This window comes from Amphiprion ocellaris, chromosome 8 (assembly GCF_022539595.1).
Source record: "Amphiprion ocellaris isolate individual 3 ecotype Okinawa chromosome 8, ASM2253959v1, whole genome shotgun sequence".
Lineage (NCBI taxonomy): Eukaryota > Metazoa > Chordata > Actinopteri > Pomacentridae > Amphiprion > Amphiprion ocellaris.
The window spans coordinates 22,505,504-22,520,418 of record NC_072773.1 but is presented as its reverse complement, the minus strand read 5'-3'; the positions used below and the strand labels follow the sequence as shown (position 1 = coordinate 22,520,418).

The following is a 14,915-nucleotide window of genomic DNA, read 5'->3' as shown; positions in this document are numbered from 1 at the left end:
ACAACGGTATCCGCCTTGGTCGTCTCCCATGAAGTCCACTTTGGCTCAAACAACGATGGTGTGATCTGACACTGATGTACCTTGACCTTGGAGTTCACCTTTAATGTCTTTAGAGGTTGTTCTGGTCTCTTTTGTTACCATTCGTATTATCCGTTTCTTTGATTTGTCATCAATTTTCCTCCTGCGGCCACATCCAGGGAGGTTGTCTACAGTCCCATGGATCTTAAATTTCTGAATAATATGTGAAACTGTAGTCACATGAACATCAAGCTGCTTGGAGATGGTCTTATAGCCTTTACCTTTAACATGCTTGTCTATAATTTTCTTTCTAATCTCCTGAGAAAACTCTCTCCTTCGCTTCTTCTGGTCCATGTTTAATGTGGTACACACCATGTCACCAAACAGCACAGTGACTACTTATAACCCTATAAATAGGTCATGCATATTCTTCTCACCAATCAGATATTCTGATGTCTGGCTGGAACTGATCCATAAACGATGGGTTGTAACCTTCCTTCTCCAAATCAATCATCTGTGCCTTTTTGCACATACTGCAGACAACAGAAAAGGGTTTTGAAATGGTTTTAGGGTTATTACAGTATAATTTAAATGAACTTTATAAAGCAATTGCCATATATTTTCTGGATCACTGCTGGTGAATACTCAACTCATAGGAGGTCACAAAGTTTCTCTGGACCTTCTTATTTGGATGTGGCACCATAACACCTTCTATTTTCCACTTATCCCCACCATTGTTCAATATCTGCCAATCCTTCATTTTATCTGCAAAAACAAAAGTGACGATTGGGCGAGGAATCAATTTGTGGAGTTAATTTGTTGTTTCAGTGAGAAAATAATGCCTTCACATGTTGAGTGAATTCAGTTTTGTGGTTTCTTACTTTCTCCAATTGGATTCTTGAGAAGATTTCTTCTCTTCTTGCACATGAAGTAAAACAACCTCCAGTCGTCGGGTATTCGGGACTCATCACAACGTTGATATCTTTCTCTTCTACATCTCTCTCTCCACAAAGATTCACTGTCTGCCACTTCTTTCCACTGACGGCACACTAACCGGCAAAGACAGACCACTTCATGGGGAGGAAGGTTCAGGAAGATTTCCTCGAGGATCTCCAGCGGATAAGGGAAGAACTGACAAGAATACAAAGGATGCCGATCAGCTGAAGCCTTCACTAATCAGACTTTAGACCAAAGCCCCCTGCTGATCATATAGTTACAGCATCTGAACTACACCAGCCATTTGTTGCAATGATACACAAAAAGAAATAGAGTCAAGTTGTTGCTCAGTTGTGCGTTTTTCCTTTCTTCATGTGTCAACGTTAAAACACTTCTGTACACAGTTTCCTCATAATTACAAGCAGGAGCCCATTCAGCTTGAAGTCAATTGTCCCTTCATATTGTATTTAGATTGGATGGCAATAGAAAAAGTTGCATTCTAGTTTCACAGTAAGTATTTTATTTTAATAACAAAAAGTAGAAACCAAAGATGCTCTTTTAGATAAGATAAGACAATATTAATTAGGAAGGAAATTCCTATATTCATATTTAAGTCCATCTGGTACACACAGAACCCTCTCTATCTTTAGACTTTGGTTCTTTCCAGCTGGAAAGTGACAACAGTAACAATTGCTGTGTTTGAAGCTGCCTACTACATACTACTGACAAACGTAGTATGCCGTATGAAACTGGTAAATCATCATATTTTGAGGTATGTTGGGCAGGCTTGTTTAGCTTCTGATTATAGGAAAGGCCTTTGACATTCTATATATCAATTATATACAATGTTAATGTGTGTGTGTCTCTTATTCTTCTTTAGTGTGCAGCTCAGAATTTGACCATAGTGTGTTGAGGCCATTAGAACAAAGATGCTCTCTTTCTCTGTGAAGGCTTTATCTCTTTTCTTCTCAACCTTGTAAATTTCACCCCTAAGTCTCTGCAAGAAAGGAGAAGAAATAACTGTAACTTCTTCATAAGAGCTGCTAGTATAATATGGGTCTCTGTTCTATGACTGTTTTTGTCTTTTACCATTGCTAGGAGAGGTGAGAGACACAGAGCTGTCTATAAAGTTTGAGTGTTACTATAGTTTTTGCCTTTTGTCTTAGGGATACATGAGTCCTGTATGCAAATGTAATGTTTGGTGCAAAAAATTTACTGAACTCTTTGTGAATTCAATTGTGTAGTGTGTTAGTTTGTTCTTTTAAGGCTTCATTTTAACTGTAGCTAAATGAAAAAAGACAAAATTAGTACAAAAAAATTGAAAAAAAAAACATGAATTAGTGCATTTATGTAATATTATTGTATGTTAAGGATTGGGAAAAAATGGTAAAAAGTAATAAATTTTTAATTGTTGTTTTACAGATATTCCCAGTTTTGTTAAATTACAGATGGTAAAATTACACAAAACATATTATTAAACATGGTGAAAAAGTTTAAAAACTGGCCTAAACGTAACATAATGATAGTTTGTTCTTTTAAGGCTTCAGTTTAACCGTTGCTAAATCAGAAACAAACAATATTTTAAAGATACCTGCTGTTATTTTCACCGTTTTTACGGTTTCAACGTATTTTTTCTGCCACCCTTGCTGTCCAATTTTTTATTTTATTTTATTTTATTTTTTTTAAATTGGATAGGTTGATATTACACAGCTTGCTATGGCAGATCACCAGAGCTAATTTAAATGAATGGTCCGTAACTTTTGTCCATGTTGAGTTAAAAAAAAAAAAAATGAAGTGTGCAGATGTCGTATGATGGAGTCGCTGCAGCGGGTCTGTGGTCGGACTCTGCCTTTCAATTAGTCTCCCTACAGCACCACAATCCCTCGCCTGAACACTAGATACAGCAGTTTTTATTTTTATTTTTAATTTCAGGTATTTTCTTTGATCCCAGCAGCCATTATAATCCTATAAAAAAAACATTGGAGTCATGTAACTGGTATGAGGAAATGAAAGGAAGTGATTTATGTCAATGTAAGGTTTTGACAGTGCAAAATAAGCCATTGTGTTTTTCTTCAAAACAAGAACACATATATGCAAATCTTTTTCACTGCACATGAGAGTCATATAGAGAATTGTCCATTTCTAATATGTGGAAGTTTACCCAGGATTTTCTAACTGATACACTTTGAAAAATAATATACAGGATCTATGATGAAAATTTAAAAAAAAACAACGAACTGATTGAGATAAGACTTTCAAGTTTTATGGGTGGGTTTGCAATAATAATGCTGGTAATTGCATCAACTCAATATTGTTGTGAAACTCAAATTTCTGCATCAGTTGATTTAGACCTGAATTTAACTTGTGGTAACTTAAATTCATAACTCAATTTTTCTTCACCTTAAGTTCAGGATTTCAAGTGTCCTCTCCTACATGCTTATTGGAGCAACTTTAAATTGGCCAACACATATTCCTAAATATGATAATAAGGTATGTAACACTTAAAAAAATCATATTGAAGCAACTTAATTTTTTAAAATATCTGTCAACTTATGGACTTGTGTTGATAATTATGCTAATTAAGTTTTTCAAACAAAAAAAATCTTTAAATATTGTGCAAATACTAGGTGGAACACCTGAATTTTCTGAATAATAAACTTAAAAACTTGTGTTCATGCTACAATGTTTAAATAAGTGGTAATGAATACCTTTGACTGTAGAGGAAAAGCTACATCCTTTAAGTCTGTGTAGTTTGTTGATTGAGAATTCATTAGAAGTTGCTTTAGTCTAAGTACAAAGTATATATTGACCAACATGACTCTTGGCGGAAGATACTCCTTTTCAGGAGTTTCCATCTAATTTTATAATAACAAAGCTGTAGTCTCTAAAGGCTGAATTTCTCCCTAAATTTGCTCACTCAAGCATTCTTCTTGTGCACATATAATATTGACAATTACATATATATTTAAATTAAAATAGACATTGTTCTTAAGTGGGGCGTCTTTCCCTAGTTCACATTACTGGTTTTAATGGACTATTTTGATGAAGAACATGCCATTTTACTCTGAAAAGAAGAACAACGCATTGCTGATATGTTGTTGTGAGTCTACTCTCTTAAAATTCACTACTGGTGAATCTTGCAGGAAATTTCTGGTTATATGCTTTCACTTAAACCACTCGTTTCTCTTTATAGCAAAGGAAGGGAAGAGGGAAGAAAAGGGTCACAGGGGAAAGACCTACAGATTTCACACCATTTGGTGGGCAGTGGAAGAGTAAACGTTGAGTAGAATGAGCTTCAAATGACAGATGATAAATACTCTTTCTAAACTCTATTCAGTCACAACACTTTCCATTTGCACTTTCTTCCTGCTCAACTAAGCTCGCAGCTGTGATGATTCATCGGTGGTCACTGGTGGCTATTTCTTTCTTTTTATCGCTTCCTCTTTGTGTATTAGCAGCTGTTGCTTGTATTGCCCACCACTTTCCAGTTATCACTAAAAGTCTCCGCAGTTCCCTTTTCCCAGAGTAAGCACACATTAGAAACTAATATCTTTAACAGTAAAGCACATTCAGAGTTACTGACTTTGCTTTAACCAAGACCATCAAGAATATTTCATATCACAAGCATTACTGAAATCTTTATGTTGAAAAAGTGCCAAAATTGTTAAACAACATGAGAGAGACAGTTTTTAATAATATGGCAAACAAACAGAGGTGCAATCTTGTCTTCAATCACATAGGCACTGCAGTTTTTGTTCAATACAGTACATAGAACTCTGTCATAATTTACAAGCCATACCAAAAATAAATGGATACCAAGCAGGCTAGAAGACCTGGGAAGTAACATGGTAGCCACTGATTTTGGTGTCACATTAGAATTTCAAGCAGACCACAACCCCCGTCCATGGATACTGGCTTTGATTAATCCAGTCTGTGATGTTCTTACTCCACTCTGCATTTTTAAATTAATATAAAGACAAGGAAGTAAATGCACAATTTCTGAGTAACACAGATTTAGATCCATGTCGTATCTAAAACAGAGGTTTGTCCATCTTCTGTCAGAACAGACGAGAGACGAGTCTTTTTGGTCAGCGGAGGAGGAGCTCCTATGTGTCTGCGTCAATCCTGTGAGCTGCACAGTGGAACCAAAAGCAAAAAGGTCAGAACAAGCACATGCAGGTGGCTGGTGATGGAGCTCGGTGTATTTCAGAGGACGTTCTCAAAGCGGAGATAAAATATTCTCAGATGTGCTGCACAAGCTCGTCTACAAAAGGCTCGGAGTTAAAGGAAACTCTCCCCGTTGTAAGAAACATCTGAAACAGGGGCAGGTTTCACATTTCAAGGGAATACACAATCTACCAAATCATTAATCTGCAATACAGTGTCTAAACACGACAGATAACCGGGTACCACTGCGACTCGGGTCTCATTTGCCACTGTGCTGTCCCAGGACTTACATTGCTTTGGTATCCTGAGTGGTTCAGTGTCTCCTGACAGGACTTGATGCATGACGCCGCGGAACTGATACAGCACCTTCAGGCTCTTCTCCTCCCCCACGCAGGGGTCGTAGAAACCAGGGAGTCCTGACTGGAAAAATAACACAAAGTCATGCAGCAGCAGCTATTCTAAAATCTACTTTATAGTATTTGTTTGGGATTATTTCTGTGGTTCTTGCACTGGATTAATGGACGTACCTTTGTGGCCTCGGTGAGGATGAGTTTTGAGTCTTTCACCAGACACTGCAGTGGCACAGTCACATCAATGACCTTCGCTCTCTCGTGTCTTCTGCTGTTGTCTGTGACAAACTTGCCATACCAGGCGTTGAGGATGATGAGACCTGAGATGAGGTTCAGGAAGAAGCATCGGCAATGTGTTTCAAAATGCAAATTAGCCAACACAATGGCAGACTTAGTTTGAGAGTAGAGATCAGAAATCCCAAGAATGACAGATAAAACAGAAACAGATTTTTGGGATAACTGATACTAAAACTCCCAACACAAATGGCCATTTTCACTATTTCAATCTTGACTGACAACTGTGGGCATAGTCTCTAACAACACCAGTGGAATTTCTTTTTTTCTACAGTTCCTCTAAATCATTTAGCCAGAGCACAACAAAAACACAGCATGATCCATTTTAACTACAAGCTGCAAAAACAATTGTGGAACCAGTTCAGAGTGCGGAGTTTTCCTTTAGCATGCTGAACTACTTATTTAAGTAAAGCAGGCTATGTTATTATATTAATCTTTGAATCTAAGATGCTTTTGATTTGACAAATTTGATGTAGTGGCAATACATTTAACATGATGTTTCTCTATACAACTGTGTGTATGTGTGCATGCTCAGCTGAGAGGTTGTGTCCCGTCTATTAGAGAATGGAGAGTCACTGCTACAGCTGCTTCTGATAACTCAAATGTCTCAGCCACAAGCAAAGCACACCACCAAATGTTCTGCTGTTGGTTACAAGAATGAACACACAGGTCTTTAGGCACTCCCAGCATCATCTGAAGAGCTGAAGACACTCTGGGTTTATTACTGATGGTAATGTACCCACATTTAATGGAAAATCCTTAGTGTTAGCACACAGTGCGGTTAATGTAGTTAACTTTGCCATTAACTTTGATCATATGCCCACAGGTCAGAGCTCTATGGAAACTGTAAAGTTGAGGGACAATCAAAAAACACTTGAAACTGTAAGATGGATTTGAGACCAAAACACATGGACTGGCGGGTATACTGTGATTTTATATCACCTGTTGTGCTCTCGCTCATTTCAATGTAAAATGATCTCTCAAAGAGAGAGTTTCAGGTGATACAAAGTCCTGCTCTCCCACACATAAGCTGCCATACTGTGTTGCTCTACACTGTCAATTACTGATCCAGTGAGTCTTCCTTGAAGGAGGCATAGACAGCAGCAGCTCAGCTGCATTCAAAACTACAGACACTGAAACAGCCTGTTTAGAAGAGAGCCGAAACCAGGAGTTATACAGTCAAGGTGAAATGAATTATCTTTGCAGTATTTTGAGCTGAAATACTGAAAGACACATTCTGGGAAATTGTGAGACTTTTATTAATTTGCTGAAAAGGGGCACATTATGGGACGTTAAAAAAGTCCACTACAAGCTCTAGATTTTTATGGGCTGAATGACTGAACAAATGAATAAATTCTGTTAAATTACAATGCGATTTTTACAGCTGAATATGACAAGAAGTTGAGTTGATTCGGTAGATTTGCATGATCTGAATCATGTGATTCACATGTTTTGTAATTTTCAAGTGATTTTTGCCATAGGTTTATTTTAGAAGGAATTTAATTTCAAACCAACAGACATGCTAGAAAAGACGTGGTTAAGAACATGTTTCTCCTTTAAATAGCCGGATTTCTTTCCTTGAATGTGAGCGCATTTATGTTTTAGTGAAACAACAAATAAGAGATAAACCTTACAGTGAAGATGTCAGTCAAAAAAAAAAACCTGAATGATTCAATCAGGAGTATAGGTGGTTTGAAATATTAACAGCTCTTTACAGACTGTCTGCTAAAACACACATGAATCCTACCCAATTATCCTTTACAATAATTTCCTACATGTTTACAATTGGTTAGGCAAACTTACTAAATTATGCAATAATACAGATTGGTGTATATGACTGAAAAGTGGCGTGAATGCACCAGAGACCATCAAATTTGGGCCTTTACTGCCAAAACCTTTCTGGCTGGCTACTTTCCCTGACTTGTCTGGCTACTCCATACTCTTATGGAAAGCCCTGTGAGTTTAGTCCATTAAACAGAGAGAGCAGCTGTGTGTCTGTGATTATACACAAACACAGTTATTAAATGTTGCTTTATAAGCGCAAAGTCTAGGGGACTTCTGATGATGCTAAAATCAAAGCAAGCTCTACAATGACAGGTGTCACAAGCCAATTATCACTTGCCAAACTCCCCCCGGTGAAAATTATACCGTCTGCTGAGAGCTTTTTGTTACTCTGCTTATCAAAGGCAAACTAAAAAGGCCCCATTATCACCAGTGGAGATGAAGGCTGGAGGGTCATTAAAAATCCACAGAACTATATTCCTCTAATAACTATTCCAAGCCTGTTTAAAAAGCTTCCATTTCTCAACAAAAATGGCTTCAGATACTATCGGTGGCCACAAAGTAAGTCTCCTGATACAACAATGGAAAGGCACATACACTCCTTGCCCCTTTACCCGGTGTTCAATCCTCTTAAACGTCACTGAACTGTTCAAGAACATCACTACAATCTTTGCTATGCCTCATTTTTTTTAAGTTTGCCTGGAATTCACAAGTGGTGAATAGTGGGGACTTTTTTGCCAAAGAGGGACAGGTCTGTTTAATGCAGCAAAAAAGAGGGACTCTATCTGTGAAATTACACTTTGAAGTGAGCAACGTTCAACCAGACATCAGCATCAAAATGCATGAAAAACAGTTCAGAATCTAAGAGAATCAAATACTCTGGTTTTACAAGCTGCTTAAAAAACATTATTCTCGGGATAAGCTCATCCCTTAAATATTACTGATCTTACCCATTCTAGACTCCTCGGCTTCAATAATCCGCCGCACAGACTCTTGCATGAGCAAAACCTTTAGAGATGACAAAGGCACACAGAGGACGAGACAGACACAAACAATGAGATCTCGCATCATATGGATTACACTAATGAATTTCGCTAATGCTTTGCATCTTATCTAATCCCATCTCGGCCCTTTATCTAACTGTCATTGGGACTAATATTTCTTGACAGTCAGACGCAATACCTGAACCTTTCATCTAACGCTGAACCACAATGTCAGATTGGCACCAAAGCTACGTGTAAGCCTGTAAATTACTCACAGCAGACTCTGCCTCCTGTTTCTTTCGGGCTATATCGGAGGCCGAGCTCTCCCTCTGCTTCTCCAAGTCTCTGTGGAGTTAAAAGATAAATGGAGAAATAAAATGAGCTCATAAAATCTGGCCATAATAACACATGTGGTGCTACTTCCAATAACATTGCTTGCATGAAACAACCAATGGTAAAGTGAGGGCTTCTTACTGTTCCTTCTGGGCCCGCAAGTAGGGCCGAATAATAAGCTGCTGGATGGCGAGGTAGAAAACCAGTGGTCCAACTGTGGCGTAAAATACAGCACTAGGCAGGAGTTGGTCAGTCAGGTGAATAGGGAAGAAATACGTCTGGCTGGCTCTGTTTAGTCTGCAGGTACAGAGTTGGTTTTATGAGCACAGTGAAAATACTGCCACCCTCTACATGAGACAGGGCAGTCAGTTTTGTGCTGATTGTTCCTAGGATATTACAGAAATAAGAACTACGCAGTTCAGAGTATGCACATCCCAGGATGTGCCAGGCATCTCAGCTGGCCCACTCCTTTGTGTATACGCCCAAAGACACAACCCAAATGCAGACAAAATTTGTAGAAAATTAATTCGATTGGCTGACGTGAAGTTACGTCTTGATTCCTATGGGCGCCATGGCAACAGTACTGTGAGTAACACCGTCTGGAAACAACAGCAAGGATTTGCACTTACTTGATCTTCAGGGAGACACCTTGGGGCACTCCCACGCTGACGGTGGCCCCCAGGACGCTGTGTCGACTGATCTTCCTCTCAGCACCGTACTCTAACACAGTCCCAAAGAAACCTGATCTGTAACATAAAGAGAAAGTCAATACCTCTCCACCTGCAGCTGACTTGAATTGGAGCTTATTTTAAATCCAAGTCACTTTAGAGTTTCAGACTATACAAATGTCATTGTAGCCTATAACAGGGATCTTAATAAGAACTTAGGATTACATTTCGGGCTGGGCAATACAGCTGAAAAATATATCACAACAAAACGTTTCATTTCAGTCAATATTGACGGCCATTCATCAATTTATTTACCTATTTTTTAATAAAGAAAAACTTGAACGACCTAGCCTATTTATTGAGGTACATAGGTAATGTTTTAATGCTAATTTTAGTGGGAAGCAATGAACCAAAGAGAACATGCTTGGGGTTGGTTCATGTAACTGAATTTTGTATTTTCGTTTTCTACTTTAATGATGGTAAAGTATGTGCATGTTGCTATTGCTTCATTGCACAAGCCTAATTGCATTTTCCAAATAACCTATATACATACTTTACTGAGCCCTTAATCTTTGTCTGGTCTTCATCCTGGAACTTGTACTGATAGCTCATCATCATAAAAGTGTGAGGAATACCCAGCTGCAGAGACAAAGAGTACATGATCATTTTCGGTGAGGCAACTTTTGATTCAGATGGCTGTGATTAAAGTTAAATGTAACTGCTGTCTGCTAACCTGCACTGCGAAGGTGAAGTGGCTGCTCTTCGTGTCTCTCACTATGCTGGTGTTCATAGAGGACTGGATCCCCCAACGCCACTGCAGATAGCCCATAGTGTTCTTGTCTAGGTGACGGGCCAGCACTGTGGTGACCCCAGGACGCACGCCTCGGGATGAAAACTGAAGGCCACACTGGGCAGTTACAAAGCTGAAGAAAAAACAAATGGGGAAAAGAAAATCTGTGATGTGTTCACGTTGTTGTGAAAACACACGATGTGGACGTTTTGGTTTTTTTGCCTGTATTTCAACACATACAATCGAGGCGTCAAATTGCGGAATATCTTCATTCCAAAGAGAGGTCCATGAGTGTCTCCAGCTCCCAACTCTATCTGTATGAATACAGAAAACAAAGCTTCACACCCTAAAATACCAGTGCATGTTGTATAACACGGTCAGACACCTGTTTTGAGGCAGAGGTAGAAAGTGTGCCATTTATAGCACCATTGTGGGGTGTCCAGTGGGAGTGCAGCATACCTCACCCCACCCCTTCGCTGAAGTGACTCTTCTCAAGGCCAAGTTAATGGTGCCACCTCCATTTCCATTGTGGGTTGACAAGGAGCCAGACAAAATGGCTGTGTCTTTTGTAGTAAGAGGAGCCTGCAGAAGAACACATAAAGCTCTTTGATGAGAACCTCATTTCTAACTGCAATCTTAGACCTGCCATTTTTTTTTTCATTCCAAAACATTACTTACCTCTATGGATTGTGATATGTGCATCTTGTTGATTTCCACATGTGGCACTCCGCCTCCAACCATGTCTTCATAGTCCTCTTCATACCGATCAAAGAGGTCTGTGGCATCAATGCCCACACTGATCGTCCCCTGTGAAGTCATCAAGAGTTAATACTGAGTTGAATATTTGTGAATGTAACATGTACAAGACACCTACATCATAATCAGTTCAATGTGAGGCTCGTTACCCTCCCTCGGACATACCTTTGGGTTGGTCCTTTGCTGAAGCCGTCTCTCCTCTCGCTCTCTCTGAAGACGCTCATACTCTTCTCGAATCTCTGCAGGGGTTCTTTTCCTCTCCACCACCTGGAAAAAGAAGATATGATTTGCATGCACAGCGGCCAGTGGATTAGCTGCTTTTTTTGCAGATAAAAAGTTACAGCGGCAGAAATTTCACACTCCTATAAGTTATTCCTCTGGAGATATTTATAGGCTTCATATTTTGTACTGTCCAGTATTAGTGCTTTTAGTGAACGCAGACGAAGCCAAACAAAAGTGCTTTGATGCAAATGAAAGGAAAAAACACACAGGACATAAAAGTATTATGATGAGAGTGCAGGCTTCATGCCATTAGACTGCAATGCCAAAATATTATGCTTATTCACATTATGGTTAATACATTGAGATTAACTATGAACTGTTCTGTGAATTATTCTCAAGTGAAGACCAAGGGATGAGCAACAAGACGAGTGATTCTGATAGCAAATTTGATCATTACTTCTTTTAATGCATCTCTTTCAGTGATTCCACTGACCTACTACGGATGCAAGAGCCAACTCTCCACTTCAGTAGAATTAAAATTTTACCACCAAAAAGGGGAGGTACTTTTAAAGAATATTGAGCATCAAGTGTAAAACTAATGTCACATATGTATTCTACCTTGTCATTAATATGGTCCAAAGTCACATGGCCAAAACACCTCATCATCTGACAATGAAATTTAAGGCATATTTCTAAAACACCAAACTAAAAATATGCACCGATTTGGGAAAATTGCCAAAAAACTGCCAAACCTAAACCTGGACTAAATGCATTCCAAAGAGAAGGATGTTCAGAAAGCATATATTGCAAATGCAAACTTACGATCCTGACCAATCTGATGAGATTGAAACAGCTAAAATTGCTTGACTTGTTTAATTTTGATAAACTTGAATTGCTGACACTGATTTTTCATCGCAGTGTGTGTTCTCAAGGTTAGAATTTGCTAACCTAGAACAAATTATTCAAATTTTCAAGAAATGAATGAGGCAGCTCAGACAATCGTGGTTACAAAATTCAAAATGATGCATGAAGTGTCTCCTACCTGCAGTGCATGTCAGTGGTGCATCAATGTACATATTAAACTTGATAAATAAAACTGCCGCTCAACACAATGGTATTCTTTTTTTACTGTATGTGTTGGTTTGTGTACTGACCACGATAGTCACTGACAGACTTACCTCCCATCCATCAACATCGAGTCCCCGTTTGCCATAGATGTCATAGATTGCTCGAGCTTGTGGGTCACTAAGAACTAGGGAGAGATTCATAATAAGCAACAGTAAACGACGTAGATTCTAACACATTCCAGTCAACATCGTTATCTCTGCAGCAGCAACAGGAGTCGACTGCATAATGTGATCACAGCTTTTCTTACCTTCATAAGCTTCGTGTACGAGATTAAAGAGCTGTTCTGCCTGTCGCTTTAGTTCAGGATCTCTGTGTTTGTCTGGGTGATACAGCATGCATAATCGCCTGTATGCTGCCTTCAGCTCGTCTTGTGTAGCCTGAAACATCACAGAGAAATAGTGGAAATAGTAACAAGAACAAAAGTGTGGGAAACTTAATCAGCAATAGAAAAGACACACAGCATCATTCTGTTACTGCATAACTTACCTACTACTAATACTGTTGTTCCTTAAAGTCACATTATAATCACATTATTGTGAATCAGACTACATTATAAAAGATAATTCTCCGATTATCATAGTTAAGAGGCCGCATTTTCATTTATATTATACGGTGTATTGTTACCTAAGCATAAACACATTATTTTTCGATTACTGACAGAGAGATTACCTTTCAATTTGTGTTTTATCACATCATTTTTAAAAGGATGGGTTGTACATTTTGTATTATTTTCTTGAATGAGAACATTTTTCTGCATTTCACATGCTCATGCTCTCCCACATAAAAAATAAGCACATTATACGAGCAATATAACTAGTATTTTTAGTCTCCCTGCAGTACAGTATGTCCATATGCTGCAAATGTCTTTAGTCAAATGAAATTTGCAGATTAACATAATGTTCCTTCCATCACCAAATGAGATGAAACTACGATGACTGAGAGTGTCCTATGAGTGACCGAGTGACTTATTAAACTGTAAGTTTTGCACCACGAAGCCCTGAAGTAAGTTGTAGCATTAGCAAGTTAGCACTGTCCACATTCCATGAGATCAATCTGAAACTGAAAATAACTGTCAGTGCGATGTCGGATCCCACATCGACACAGCAGCACAAAAATCTTTATATTGCTTCCTCAACTGGCAGTTAAAGCTGGTAATGCCGTAACCCCGCAACCTGCTGTACATGTGGTAGCGAATCCAGCCAAAGAGTCACTGCACATAATCAATGTCGAGGGTCACAAGCTAGCTACCTAGCCTGCTTTACATCTAAATATACGGGAAACCGCTAAATACCAACCGAGACAACTTTATTAAATGACTAATACATGCATCTGCGCAGACATTTAGTGGGAAAACAACAGCATATTGTACCTCTCTTCGGACATTAAGCAAGGAATAATAGTCATCACTCCCGATATCATCATCGTCCAAGGCAGACGCCATGTTTACACCCGGTCATCTCTTCTTCGGGGGATTTACGTCGCTCACAGACCTGTGTGTGCCCTCTGTCGCCCCCCTGTGTCTGGGATGAGCGACAACGCCGCTCATGTGTACTGTATATACATAATATCTTATGCATGCTCAAGTTTCGGTTATTCATGGATTTTGTCGAGTTTATAAGGAAGGGATACTTCAAGTACATACACTCGAGATTAAAAAATAGATTGGTATTTTCACCCTGCAGCTAACGATAGTTTAATTTAAACTGTTCATTAGGCTACATGCAATAATATATGTTTTTTTGCGCATGGCAGCATATCAACTAAATATAAATTTGGGTAAAAACCCTTTAAACATATTTGAATATGCACTTTTTTCAGCTTGGGAAATGCATATTGCTTATATTAAGGACGCACGTGATTGCCTTAATTCTAAAGGGATATTGTCGGCTTCATATTCAGAAGCAATTAAGGCAAGGAGTGGGAAAATCACTTCAATACATTAGGTCTTTCATTACGGTAGTTTATTATTACTGTCTTCGCAATAACAACAAGCCGTTGGCTGCGAGGCTCGCGGGCGGAAGGCAGCAGGGGAGCTGTTCTTTCAGCACCACCACCTCAAACTATACACTGCATCTCAACACTGACGGTCAGCAGCCTCCTAAAGGCACTCCTTAAGTGCCCTGCTTGACTCGAATAAGCACAGTGATCTGTAATTAGGTTGCTTATAGCCATATGCATGCTAATGTAAAGCCTGTAATGATAGAAGTTGAGAACCTTGATTGCACAGTGGACTGATAACTTGTTTATTGCCGCATGTGGCTTTAAAAGCCTTTGGATTGGTCGCACAAGAGGTGGGATCTCCAAGAAAGCCCTGCAGCCTTCAGTATTGTGGTGCCACAGTTAGACAAGCTTACAAAAGCAAATATATATATATATTCTGCAGCCTCTCAAATGTAAACTGACATCTGGATACTTGACTGACAGACTGTGCAGACTGTTACTGTTGTCTCATATGTCTCAAGTGTTTTATTATTTATTTTCAGGATTC

General features: G+C 38.9%; 2 protein-coding genes across 2 annotated transcripts; both read right to left on the bottom strand.

Moving 5' to 3' along the window:
- Positions 1 to 451: 451 nt before the first annotated feature.
- Positions 452 to 1,194, bottom strand: LOC111577402 (F-box only protein 6-like; the record flags this gene model as incomplete). The annotated part of the gene is made up of 3 exons (XM_023283657.3): positions 452 to 551; positions 669 to 783; positions 900 to 1,194. Coding segments are annotated over 3 exons (510 nt in total), but the record flags the coding sequence as incomplete, so codon positions are not given.
- A 3,434-nt stretch (positions 1,195 to 4,628) lies between these two features.
- Positions 4,629 to 13,936, bottom strand: dnajc11a (DnaJ (Hsp40) homolog, subfamily C, member 11a). Its single transcript, XM_023283641.3, has 16 exons — positions 13,797 to 13,936; positions 12,675 to 12,804; positions 12,478 to 12,551; positions 11,243 to 11,344; positions 11,000 to 11,128; positions 10,781 to 10,903; positions 10,562 to 10,635; positions 10,265 to 10,454; positions 10,085 to 10,170; positions 9,493 to 9,609; positions 9,005 to 9,160; positions 8,806 to 8,875; positions 8,498 to 8,555; positions 5,649 to 5,791; positions 5,412 to 5,541; positions 4,629 to 5,086 (listed from the first exon to the last, which is right to left on the bottom strand). The coding sequence occupies exons 1-16, from the start codon at positions 13,866 to 13,868 to the stop codon at positions 5,061 to 5,063; spliced, it is 1,680 nt and encodes a 559-aa protein (XP_023139409.1). The 5' UTR covers positions 13,869 to 13,936; the 3' UTR covers positions 4,629 to 5,060.
- Positions 13,937 to 14,915: the final 979 nt, after the last annotated feature.